The 12,913-nt window shown below is 37.1% G+C and overlaps 4 protein-coding genes and 1 long non-coding RNA gene across 5 annotated transcripts in view; 4 read left to right on the top strand and 1 right to left on the bottom strand.

Annotated features, from left to right (window-relative positions):
- The window catches only part of LOC116173011 (replication protein A 70 kDa DNA-binding subunit-like), a 28,252-nt gene that overhangs the window by 4,486 nt on the left and 10,853 nt on the right, over positions 1-12,913 (top strand). The gene's annotated exons all lie outside the window — the stretch shown is intronic.
- Positions 771-2,167, top strand: LOC116173013 (serine protease HTRA2, mitochondrial-like). Its single transcript, XM_031490300.1, has 3 exons — positions 771-1,495; positions 1,541-1,929; positions 1,974-2,167. The coding sequence occupies exons 1-3, from the start codon at positions 851-853 to the stop codon at positions 2,143-2,145; spliced, it is 1,206 nt and encodes a 401-aa protein (XP_031346160.1). The 5' UTR covers positions 771-850; the 3' UTR covers positions 2,146-2,167.
- Positions 2,093-2,787, bottom strand: LOC116173015 (pre-rRNA-processing protein TSR2 homolog). Its single transcript, XM_031490302.1, has 3 exons — positions 2,630-2,787; positions 2,313-2,582; positions 2,093-2,268 (listed from the first exon to the last, which is right to left on the bottom strand). The coding sequence occupies exons 1-3, from the start codon at positions 2,729-2,731 to the stop codon at positions 2,170-2,172; spliced, it is 471 nt and encodes a 156-aa protein (XP_031346162.1). The 5' UTR covers positions 2,732-2,787; the 3' UTR covers positions 2,093-2,169.
- On the top strand, positions 3,038-3,324 carry LOC116173016. The gene is made up of 2 exons (XR_004145830.1): positions 3,038-3,195; positions 3,246-3,324. It is a non-coding gene; the product is annotated as an uncharacterized LOC116173016 (long non-coding RNA).
- LOC116173014 (NPC intracellular cholesterol transporter 2-like) lies at positions 7,549-8,306 on the top strand. The gene is made up of 4 exons (XM_031490301.1): positions 7,549-7,709; positions 7,756-7,866; positions 7,922-8,106; positions 8,166-8,306. The coding sequence occupies exons 1-4, from the start codon at positions 7,628-7,630 to the stop codon at positions 8,256-8,258; spliced, it is 471 nt and encodes a 156-aa protein (XP_031346161.1). The 5' UTR covers positions 7,549-7,627; the 3' UTR covers positions 8,259-8,306.

Consider the following 12,913-nt stretch of genomic DNA (forward strand, 5'->3'; position numbering starts at 1 on the left):
AATTGCAGATGGCGCGCTTCTAGTGGACTATTATGTGTACTACTGACTACTGTCCATACGTCACTACAGCTGTATCAGATCTAGAGCTATTGCTCTTTTTTCGCGATTTGGTTCATTATATGGTGCTGAGACTTAATATTGGATTGCGCATATGTAGACCCAAACTTTCACAATATGTAGACGGACTTTTTTTTGATATTTTTAAAGATGCATTTTTTATTATTTCTATGTACTTTAACATTCTTCTGAAATTTCAGCAGAAGATACTTCTTATTCTTATTAATGAAATTTATCATTAATATCAATAAGTTAATAACAAGCAACCACCATCGACATATAATAAGTATATGGTAACCACTATAATGTTAAACCATTGAATAAATATTCAGATTCTTTATTCAATGGTTAAACCTAAGAACGGTTCCGGTTCCAACCCTAGCTTGCTATGTACCTACACAAATTGCATGTATTTTCACAAAACAATTTTTAAATCAAACACTCTGCTTGCCCAAATTATACAAGGCTTAAATTACTGCACACCTAAACACACGTGACACAATTTAAAACCTTAAATCTAAAATTATACCTCCAATGCTACCTAAATTATCTAACCGAAAGAAGTTTAATGTTAATCAAGACTGGCATATAAACATAAAACATTACTTGGACAACTTAAACAACCATAATCAATGCTACTACAAAAAGTGCAAATGGGCAACGGTGTGGGCAGTTTGCCGGGTGAACAGACACCTGTTTCTGACATTAGGTGGCAAAAAACAAAAATAACATAACCTTGTTTTTGTTTGTTTAATTGTTTAGAAATCTTTTTTAAAACACCAACTTAAATTAAATGTCTTTTTTATTAAAAACCGTTACAAATACGCTTATGCGAAGTAATTTCAGAAGTGTCCTAAATAAAAATATAAAATGCACATATTTACTATTTGACACTACTTTTACCAAGAACGAGAATCAAAAATCGACCAACAACAGCCTTATGTATGGGGTGGCCATTGCGTCAACATGGATAGCATACAAACTCTTCAAAAGTGGAAACATAGTACCAACTGTTGAGGCGAGTACTGACCGAAGGAATCAGTATAATTTCATAGCTGATGTTGTAGAAACTTGTTCCGAAGCTGTCGTTTACATTGAAATTAAAGATGCCAGAAGGGTGGATTTCTTTACAGGAAAACCTATGACAATTTCGAACGGTTCCGGATTTATAATTAAATCGGACGGGTTAATTGTTACGAACGCACATGTAGTTACTAACAAACCACAAGCGAAGGTGGAAGTACGCCTATCTAACGGTACCGTTTACCACGGTATGGTTGAAGATATCGATTTGCGCAGCGATTTAGCTACAGTACGTATCCAAGCAAAGAATTTACCCATAATGAAATTGGGCGACTCTGGACTCTTACGACCTGGTGAATTTGTGGTCGCGATCGGTAGTCCCTTGTCTCTAAGTAACACTGTTACTTCTGGAGTGGTGAGTCTTTATAAGTCGCTATTAAGAGATACTAACTTAGACTAGATAAGTTCCACCCAGAGAGGTTCTGCCGAATTAGGATTGCGAGACAAAAACATGGTTTATATACAAACAGATGCTGCAATTACGTTCGGAAATTCGGGTGGACCGCTTGTTAATCTCAACGGTGAAGCTATAGGTGTCAACAGTATGAAAGTGACGTCTGGTATATCATTTGCAATACCGATAAATTATGTCAAAGACTTCCTAAAAACAGTACGTTCAAATCAAACATCACAAACAGAGAATGTAAAACGAAAGTATATGGGAATCACTATGCTAACGTTAACGGATCAAATTATTTACGAGCTGCATCAACGTGATCAATTCATTCCCCCAAGTATCACGCATGGGGTTTTGGTTTGGAAAGTTATCGTAGGATCGCCAGCACATAGGTAAAATATCCATTTTGGTAATCGAAATGAACATATGATTTCAGTGGTGGACTGCAACCAGGAGATATCGTCACTGATATTAATAGTGAGCCTATTAAAAGTGCCAATGACGTCTATGCCATTCTTGCTAAAGAAAAATCTGCGAAATTAAACATGACAGTGGTTAGATCTGGAAAATCTCTTAATATTTCTATTACTCCAGAAGATGTTAACTAACAATAAAAATTGTTTGAAGTAATGCTATTTTTTTCGACGAGTTTTAACTTCAGTCCACTCGGAGTCCTGTTCCATTGGTGTTGCTTGGGTCTCGGCTACTGGCGATTGTGAGGTTGAAGGTGCCTACAATTTCAAATTACTTTTGGCATCGTTAACACATCACTTACATGTGCCGGAGCCTGTGCCTGAGTAGAAAACCACACCTTGCACGTTGGTAAATCTCGATATTCCTGTTCGCATTGAGCCAAATTACCTTCTTTCAAAAGCAGTAGAAAACGATGGAGCAGATTAGCAATCTCCATTGGTGAATTGTCTTCGCATATTGTGTCAAATTCTTCGTCCATTATATCTTCGAGAGCCTCTCGAATATCGCTTACTTGTATATTGGGCTCACTTAAACAGAATTGAGTGATATAGTCGACGCATTGAGTGACAACCTAAAAAGTAGATGTAGAGTAATTGCAACGAAAATCGGTGATCGTACCTCACGACTGTTGGGGCCTCCCATATCATGTTCCACAGCAAGTCGTAGCGCAGACCAATTATTAAATATTTGTTCGACAATTACACGATATTGAATATCCATTTTTGTGATTAATTTATTGTTTTGTTAAAAAATGTGTAAAATTGTGAGGTTAACTGCATTTAGTTAGGAAAACAAAATCACTAAAAGAAAAATCAGCGAACCTCAACCGGTTTCTGGATTTTTATTCTATATTTTAATAGGGGCACATCCTCTTTCAAATATTTTCGTTGGAGTTTATCGATCAGCAATTACATACATTACCCCTTATAAATAAATAAAATTTATATCCTGGAGAACGTGATCAGAGTGTGACCGAATGCAGCCCATGTAATGTTTTGTTTTGATTACCACAGTTTGAACCTCATCTCATCTGTCAACATTTTTTAATGTTTGTAGACTTTAAACATGTTTGATTTTGGAGATACGTTGGCTCTTATATTGGGCCTTACAATAAGCCTAATTGGAATATTGGCCTGTTTGGGATCGTATGCCAGAAAACATGCTGTTACAGAACGATTGTGATGGTAAGATTTATTACTCAATCTTTGCATATCATTCCGATTTTTATTTTCAGGATTTTATCATCAACTGATGAGAATGGTGCAACTTATTACTTTATAAAGATATTTTATAATAAACATATTAATTTTTTGCTGTTTTTTGTTCTGGTTGATCTGTACCTCCAATATTATTGTACATTATCGTTGCTTTTCTTCTTGTCCACCGCGTAAAACTCAGTGATAACTAGTAGGTCTTATAGTATGTAAGCAGTGAGCACCTAGTCTTCGACTTATATTGTCTGGCATGAATTCGTTCTTTGAGAAATGTTTGTATGTATACACTGTAAATAGTCTTAGTTCGATCAACCTTGACAATTTCAAACAAGTCATGATGTTTGGCTCTTTTGGAATAACTGACAAACAATTACAGTAAAAATGACAACTTATGACTTGGTGTCCATTATATATCTGTACAAGAGCTCATATTGTCATTAGTGAGCAGTAGCAATTGCCATTGATATTACAATGTAAGTACCAATATTTTTTGTACTAAGTCACATAAGTTTCTTGTTTACACGAAATATATGGATTTAGTATTGTTTGATGATAAACAACAGAGTTAGCGAATTTTAAACAGTAGGTACTAATTCAAAGGGCTAGCTAGTAGCCCTATCTTGGAACTGTTTGAAATTATGGATTCTACAGGCCACATTCTATAAGAAAATGTTTTTTTCCGGACGATCTGAGACAATTTTTTCTTCGGGGCTCAAAAAAAGGCAGTGTATAACCTACCTTTTTTACCAAAAATCGACTACACCAAAATTTCTCGGGACAACACTTTTTCTTATTAATTTTGGTGCGTAGAATCCAAAACAATTCGTAGGTACTTTTTCGATTAGACTTCTCAATCAAAAGTTATAGACTAGAAACCAATTTCGAAAGAAAATTCAAAGGGCTGTAACTTTTGAACTAGTAGCCCAATCTTGGAACTGTTTTGAAATTATGGATTCTACAGGCCACATTCTATAAGAAAATGTTTTTTTCCGGTCGATCTGAGACAATTTTTTTTTGGGGGGGCTCAAAAAAGGCAGTGTATAACCTTCCTTTATTACCAATAAATCGACTACACCAAAATTTCTCGGGACAACACTTCTTCTTATTAATTTTGGTGCGTAGAATCCAAAACAATTCGTTACTTTTTCGATTAGACTTCTCAAACAAAAGGTTATGGACTTGCTAGGAAACCAATTTCGAAAGAAAATTCAAAGGGCTGTAACTTTTGAACTAGTAGCCAAATCTTCAAACTGTTTGAAATTATGGACTCTACAGGGCACATTCTATAAGAAAATGTTTTTTCTCGGTCGATCTGAGACAATTTTTTTTTCGATCCTCAAAAAAAGGCAGTGTATAGGTAAGTGTCTTATTAAAAATCTGCTTTAATCCTCAAAAAATTTATACTTGTCTTTTATCGTTTATGGAGGAAATTTTCTACAAAATGATGACCATTTCTTTCTTACAACAACGAAGAAGATGCATAGTTGAACAGTATTGATATATTTTTTTAATTTCAGTAAAATTATTGAATTATAAGTTGTTTATCAAATAAATAGATTTTTGTTCTAATCTGAGTTGTGATTTCATACAGGAAAAAATAATAATTAATAAGGTCAAATTATTCCTTTGTGCTTCCTATAATGTTGTTTTCTGTTAACTTTTGAATTTGTGACTTAGTATACTTTACCTCTGAGGTACAGAATACTCCTCCTTCCGGCTATTAGTGCAGCATTAACTTTACTACGTACCAATTTTCAGCACCGAACCTTGTGGTACTCCTCCGTGGATGGCATACGTATTAAGCATGTTTTCTTTTCCAGAATCCCCCTCAACTTTTCCACGTTTAACTTCCCGCCATCCCATGTGTCCTCCTGTTGGTTGTTGGGATTTTTACAAACAGGATGGCGTAGAAAATATGCATCATTTTTCGGTTACCACCATCAACGTTAGCCTTAAGAAATTTTGTAGAGCATGAAAAACTTGCTACAACTTTGGTAGGTATTTAAAATTTTCTTTTATCTCTACCATCAATATATAAAGTCGCAAAGATGCGTGCAAGTTTGCAAAAACAACTAAAATGAACCGTTTGGTTTTTACCACCCGCACGTTAGTAAGGGAGGTATTGCATTGGGTAAAGGAAAGCACTTTTGACGTCAAATTGAATCATTTTGAGTCGTTCACGTGCACATACACTCTACAGAGATCGCACTGAGTCTCATCTCATTGTAGAGCCGAAGGTTTCAGTGAAATTAATCACTTCACGTTGCAAGATAGCCCTTGGTTACAACACACGCCTTGTAAGGCTCCACTGAACTATCAGCATTATACTTGACCTTGTAGACCCATCGACAGTCAATCATCTTCTTATCAGTCGGCCTAGGCTAGGAATTAAGTTCCAAATGTGATTTTCATTGCCACTTTGCAATTTTTGGCTTTAAAAACTTCTAATGGCTTTGCTGTACGTAACTTAGACGGTTCATTAGATATCATGGTGTAGCATTCTCAGGTTCCACTGACTGCATAGAAATTCAACTTCCTCGGTATCGGAGTTTCTACTCTTGGTTTCCTCCGTTTGCCTCGAATGAGTTCTGGTATCAACAAGCTTGACCTTGGTTCCAAAGACCCTACTGAAGGTAGAGGCTCCGCTGCTTATTGTTCTGTATGCAGTACCATAGAGTAAATAATATACTCTATGGCAGTACCCAACCAAGATATCTTAGACGACCTTCTTGTCCAACTTAGTCAACTTCTTCGTAAACAGTCTTCTGAAAGACGCCTAAGTTTATGCAACCAAAATCACTTCTTGAAACAAATAAAGATCTGGCTGTCATATTAATTATTAATTGGAATATTGTTGCTTTGGCTTCACAGAAAATAAATCTTTTAAGCTCCTTTAACTGTTACCAGCCCTATCCCAATTGGAAATAACTTTTTCTTTAGTGGAATATACCGCACACGAATAGAACGAAAATTAGAATACGGAAGTCAAAGTGATAATATTCATATTAATTAATATGACAGGCAGATCTTCATTTGCTGTAGGTAGCGATTTTGGTTGCATAAAGTTAGGTGTCCTTCAGAAGACTTTTTATCATTTAAAAGTAGGAAATTCCTATAGGAAATCCTTATGTCTACTTCTACATGTATATTCATATGATTCAGGATGCGCGCGCGAATATTCATATGATTTAGCCTACGGGTATTAAAAAGTTAAAACTGTCTTTGCTTCCACTTCGAATATCCCAAAGTTCATTTTTAAGTTTTCATTTATTCCATACATGCTAATATGTATATTTTGCAAATCTACACCCTAAAAAGGGATTCTTTCGAAAAAGATTTCTACTAAGGAGCTCTTGCAGTACCCAATGTTTAGGCGAATTCCTGAGAAGCTTTCACGAAGATTGCCAGAAGCGTAGAAGATCTTGATTTCTAAGAACTCTTAAAGAATCTCTAAGAAGGTTTCACAAGGGGTTTCTAATGCTTCTAATAGGAAGCCTTATATGGAGGATTTGAAAATGATCTTTAGAACAGTTTCTGACATGAGTTGATAAAAGCAAGATTATTAAGGATCAGGTTACGATTCCTTTATTATCTTTCTAATAAAAAATGCGTTTATTTATTGTGAAGTTTTCTTAAGAGTATGTCTAGTAAAATTGCTAGGACGAATTCCGACAAGGATTTAATAAAATTGTTAGAATGACTTCTAGGAGTCGATAAGAAGCATCGAATCTCAGGTGGCTGGATATTCTACTTAATTTGTGGACCTTTAGTTTTGTGGTTCCTTACTTTTCTTTTGTAAATCCAAATCCATTTTCCCAGGAAAGCTGAAGACCATAATGACAAGCAAGTTGTCATATTCTACTATCACTGCAGAGACATGGTTGAAAAGTTGCTCTGTCACTTTTTTAATTAATACAGTCAGCTATATCACATTCTTATTTTTAAACTTCATATCTCTACAGAAAGCAAATAGAATATCATTGTATTGGAGGAAATGTACATTACAAGTGTTTTAGATAGTCATTACATTAGCGGATTATACACAATTGTCCAAAATTTGGTTTTAGCAGCTGAAAGGAAAATGGTAGATTTTGCACCATTCGCGTCGTCGTATACCTACGTTGGAAGGAGGGACAAAAAGGGCAATTAGGCCAATTAGTCTACTGAAAAACTCTTACTCTTACTTTTATCAAAAGGTAGAGACGTAATTCGGTATCAGTCTAATCACCTTATCATCCATGATGATGGGAATTGAGCTCGATTTGGTGGAATTTTACCGATTAAACTATCGTTCAATTGTTCACATTGTAGTGGCTTATCTGAAGTACCACAGATTACCTACCTAAGATGTATACCTATTTAAATACATCCACCTCATTTTTCGGTCTCCTATTCACGCAAAATGTTGCCAAAAAGTGTTGCCTTACTTGTTATTAGCTGTGGAATACTGGTGTTGGCGGGCGAAAAAACAAAAGTGACCAAATGTGAGTATTATCGGTAAATGGAACTGAAACTAATCATTTTTTTAAGGTACAAACGGAGCGCAGCTGCCCATTGAGGTTAACATCCCGGGATGTTCTACGCCCCCATGCGCCATTAAGTTGGGTGAATCCATCAGTGCCTATGTCAATTTCACTGCTCGTATTAATACTTGACTCGAAAGTTACACGATAGATCGTTAATCGTATGATTTTAGCGTTGCACACGTACGCGCTCAAGGCGAAAGCAATTGCGACAACATCCATTATTCCATTTCCAGTTGACTATCCGCTGCCTCAGCCAAATGCCTGCAAAGCGCTCACTAACACACACTGTCCTTTAGAAATCAACGAACCGGCCCAATATAAACTTGAGATGCCGATCAGTGACAAATTTCCAAGTGTAAGTGTATAGCAACACCAACAATGGAGTCCCTTAATTGAAAGTTCCGCAATTTTCAGCTTGATTTTCTCTTGAGAATTTACTTGGAAGCAAATGACGAGAAGGATAATATTGCAACTTGCTTTGAAGTGCTATGCAAGACTGTAAATTAAAGCTGTTTTGTCCAACCGAATTCCACAGAAATAAATTCCTAAATATGACATATCCTAAACATGACAACCTACTACAAAGCCATTATAGTTTGTCTTTTCTGTGGAATTTGCATTTTAATATGTTCATAAACATATAATAAATGAGTAACAATGTTGTTATTGACCTCTCATGATTTTAATTAGGAGTTTGGTATTCCATGCCAAGGTTGCCTGATCTGGCAGATTGGGACTCTTCATAGGAACCCGTGATTTGAACCACTCACGCAGACTTTAGTAATAACGTCTATATTAGATGTTGATCTAAAGGGCGAAGTTCACCTAGGGGCAACATCGCCACCAGGTGTTCTTCCACTTAACCCATAACATAACTTCAATTTAAATGTTTACAATTTCGATGGACGGGTGACAAAGAGAGAACAAAAAAAAGACAATACTGTAAAGAAAAAAAGTTAATTAATAAGCAACTTGAGAATGGGACACTTTACTCGTTCAAAAATTGTAGTATAGCCTGATATGCCTTTGTTTGGAATTCGGCAAGATTGATAACGATAACTTATCGTCTAGCACGAGCTTTTGGCACAAATATGATACCCTTTAGTAGTAAATCCGACATTGAAAATGTAGAGACATCGCCGTTCTTCCATCTTTTGATCTGTTCTTTCATTTGATGACCTTAACGAAAACCGAAACATTTATTTATTTATTTATTTACTATCCCTCTCTTGTTCTGGGCCCTCAACAGGCTTGCGCCCAATTACAGAGTGACCCGCATAATTAAAACTCGTCTCCAAATTTGACAACGGTTGGTCAACTGTGGGACCTTCATACAAATTACACATTTTAACATACAAAATCATCGATCCTGTTAAAGTTCGCCTTATTCACCAGATTTTGCATTTTTTTTACTAATCTCAAAACGTGTTTGATGATGGTGGCGCCACCATTGTTAATAAAGTTGAGCCAATTGCGCCCCAGAGAAAGTTGGAAAAACATTTTATTGCAGTTGTCGTTTAAAATGAGTTGAAGCATTTTCGAAAGAAGTAATTCGGCAAATGAATGAGTAATGCGCATTTTTGGTATTACCGATCAGTATTTTATTAGCAAAGTAAGTTTTCCCGTGACAGTCAATTTTCCCGCTACTGTATTGGTTACTTTTCCATATGGAATCGATCTCACGAGTAATCTAGGGAGTCACAACTGAAGCTGCCGCGTGGTTTTTAAAGGTTTTTAAAACATTTATGAGTTATTCTGTTTTAAAACCCTTTCTGCTTTTCTCTTTAAACTTTTCATATGCCCCATATTTTTCGCCTCTTAGTGCATTGTTTTCTATACAGGGTGGCCATTTGAAAACGAAACAGAGACTATTTTGGGGACCTCGAAACATTTACGAAAAAATCCTCGGACCCGTCAATTTTTTATCCAAGGGGGAACCATTTTTTTGCTAGTTTCGCCCCCCTGGGGGCAAAGCTATAACGGGGGTGACAAGTGCCCCCAAAATTTTAAATCGAATGGGGGGTCGAGTGATACCTTATTTTGAAGGTATTTTATGTAGATTATAACTCTTAAGATTTAAATCAATTTTATTTTAAGTGCTTACAGCTAAACTCAATCAAGTAAATGTTGAAAATGTTGGCCTTCGACTTCCATACAATAATACAGGTTTTGTTCAAACCTTTCCCGTACTTTTTGCAAAACTCCTGGGGTGATTTGACGACATTCATCAATTATTCTTTGTCGCAAGTTGTCTAACGATGTTGGCTGACTAGCATACATTCTAGTTTTTAAATGCCCCCATAAAAAAAATCTAACGGACTTAAGTCCGGGGAACGAGGAGGCCATTCAATAGCTCCTCTTCTTCCAATCGATTGTCCTGGAAACGTTTGGTCCAAATATTGATGAACCCCTGCAGCATAGTGGGGTGGCGCACCATCTTGCTGAAATACTAGACGATTTTCCAAGTACTTGTTGTTATTTTCTAGTATCTCCACTAATGCTGGATGAATCGTATTTTCTAATAACTCCAGGTATGTACATCTCTCCTGTTAGATTGCGAGGTAAATAGAAGGGGCCTAGGATATGGTTACCAAAAATACCACCCCAAACATTCAATTTTTCGGGATGTTGTGTATTCACCACACGAAATATTCTGGGATTTGAATCAGCCCAATAGAAAAAGGAGCATTTATTTCAACTCTTTCAGGAAGTGGATAAACCATTATTATCACTGTTCAATGTACCGATTTTGCAACTAAATAACTTTTAAGTCTATTTGTCACTACTATGATTTGACAACAACAATTGACAATCACTATTAAACTTCAAAATGTTGTTATAATAACGCTCTCAACAATAACCAAAATTTAACTAATTCATTTACATTTTTGTTTCATAAGAAAATGTTGACACGTTTTTATAACTTTTATTAGCCCCTGTATCGGCTAGGCAAATTAGTAGCGATTTAAAAGTTAAGGGTTATAATCCACATAAAAATACCTTCAAAATAAGGTATCACTCGACCCCCTATTCGATTTAAAATTTTGGGGGTGGTTGTGTGTAACGAGTGGTTTTGATTTCGCGCCAAATTTCATTAAAAATTTCGAAATTTCTTGTCATGATAGTGAAGATCACCCTGTATATTTCATTATTTGTTCCGGTTAGAAATTTTGGGTTTGGGCATTTCGGTTCGCTCAAGACTATGGTCCGATAGATTTAATTTCGCTCAGATTTAATTTCGTCGTGGGAAGAGTGCAAAGCTGATTGACGTCATCATGAGTAATGCGAGTTTTTTGTCGTTCGTTTATCAACGTTGGCGCCGTCTAGACCGAGAATAGGAGCGGATGTAGCACCGAGCCGTCAAGAGATAAGGAGTTTTCACGTCATCAGCAGAAAACCGTGAGATCAGTTTAGTCAGCAGTTCCTTGAGGTTGACGACGAAGTTAGAGTGGGTTAAGTTTTCTTTATCTGAACCAATGGGAGAATTTCTAGCGGGAGCCATTTTTGTTTTATGGTAATTTGGGTGTGGTTTTTTCATTTCAATTCTGAAGAAGGGGATCGTTTTTGAGAAGACTCGCGGTTAGTACGTCGAGGGGTCAATACGTACTTTGAGTGATCGCGTTTTAAAGAGACTCGCGGTTAGTACGTCGAGGGGTCAACACGTACTTGAGTGATCGTTTTTGGAGAGACTCGCGGTTGGTACGTCGAGGGGTCGACACGTACCTTGAGGGATCGTTTTGGGAGACTCGCAGTTAGTACGTCAAGCGGTCAACACGTACCTTGAGCGATCGTTTTGGTACACTTGGCGGTTTGAGCCACCGGCTTATTTCGGTTGCTCGCAGTTGCGTGCTTTTTGCACCCGTTTCGAAGTGCTATTTTCTTTTCGCGTTGATTTTTTGGCGAAGAAGACCCAGGTTCCAATCAGGTGATATTTTGGCGAACCCTTGAGCTTCACCCCAGTTTACTTTGGATGCAGTGAATCGCGTTAGGATACGTTGTGATTTCTCGAGGATATATAATCAAAGTGCTGCCCTAGTCCTCAAGGCGCAGAATTTCGGGATCCGCCCCAGGTGGAATTTCCTACTAGTGCCGTACGGTCATTTGTCGAAGGAGCGCTGCGTTTCGGAGAGATATTTGCCCCAAGAAGAGCTGGTGAAATAATACTTTGAACCATCGCGGTTTACCGTCGGATAGTGATCATAAAAGTTTGTGTTCTGCCGTACCGCTAACTCAAAAAATCCGTCTCCCGCAGGCGGTCAAAGCTAATAAACTAATAAAATAAAATTAAATACACGTGCTGGGTGGAAACTTTGGCAACTAGCCGTCTCCCACTCGCCACGCGAAGGATTTCCTGGACTAAGTTTCCGTTCAAACACTAAACTTTGCTTTCGTTCCGAGGAAGGATAGGCACCGTGGATTTTGGTTTCCGTGTGTTAAATTCAAGCCACCCCTAGGAAGTCACAGAGACCTAAGTGTCAGGTTTCATCACATCCACCCTGTACCAGAGGAAAGAGCAGTTCACAAGATCGGCTGTACAAATGTTGTAAAGGTTAGTCTAATTAAATTTGTAATATTCTGTAAAATTCCACTTTTTGGTAATTAAGCTATAGTAAAAAAAATTTTTGATTTGATTGTTTATTAAAGTCCAATGAACGATTACCAAAGAGTAGGATAAATTTTTGTGTTTATTTAAATAAGTCCCAGCCCATGCTGGATTAAAAAACGATTACCTGTTGTTGCAATTTTCAAACTGTAGAGGATGGCCACCCCTTGAGTAAATTAGTCTCACCTGTTAGGATTTTTTATTTAGTTTAGTTGTCATTGTTAAGCTAGTGTTTTTACAAGGAGAAGAGAAGAACTGCTAGATCCCTGTAAATTGTTTGTATCGCTAATTTCATTTCAATATATTATCTATTTGGTTTCAATGTGCCTGTCTTTAACGAAGAACGAGGGGAAGGAAAGGGAGGAGTAGGAGTTAAGGCAGAGGACTGGTAGGCGGCAGTTTAAGGTTTGTTACGCAGTTTAAAAAGAGTTAAAAGCCCACCGATTTGAGTTAGCCGGAGCATTTATTTTTATCGATTGAGCAGCCTAAGAAGAAGACGGTTTGCCTTGCCGGGCGGAACCGATGGTAATCTTCAAATCCAGAAGGAACCCCCGTAGCA

This window comes from Photinus pyralis, unplaced genomic scaffold, assembly GCF_008802855.1.
Source record: "Photinus pyralis isolate 1611_PpyrPB1 unplaced genomic scaffold, Ppyr1.3 Ppyr1.4_LG6, whole genome shotgun sequence".
NCBI classification, from domain to species: Eukaryota; Metazoa; Arthropoda; class Insecta; order Coleoptera; family Lampyridae; genus Photinus; species Photinus pyralis.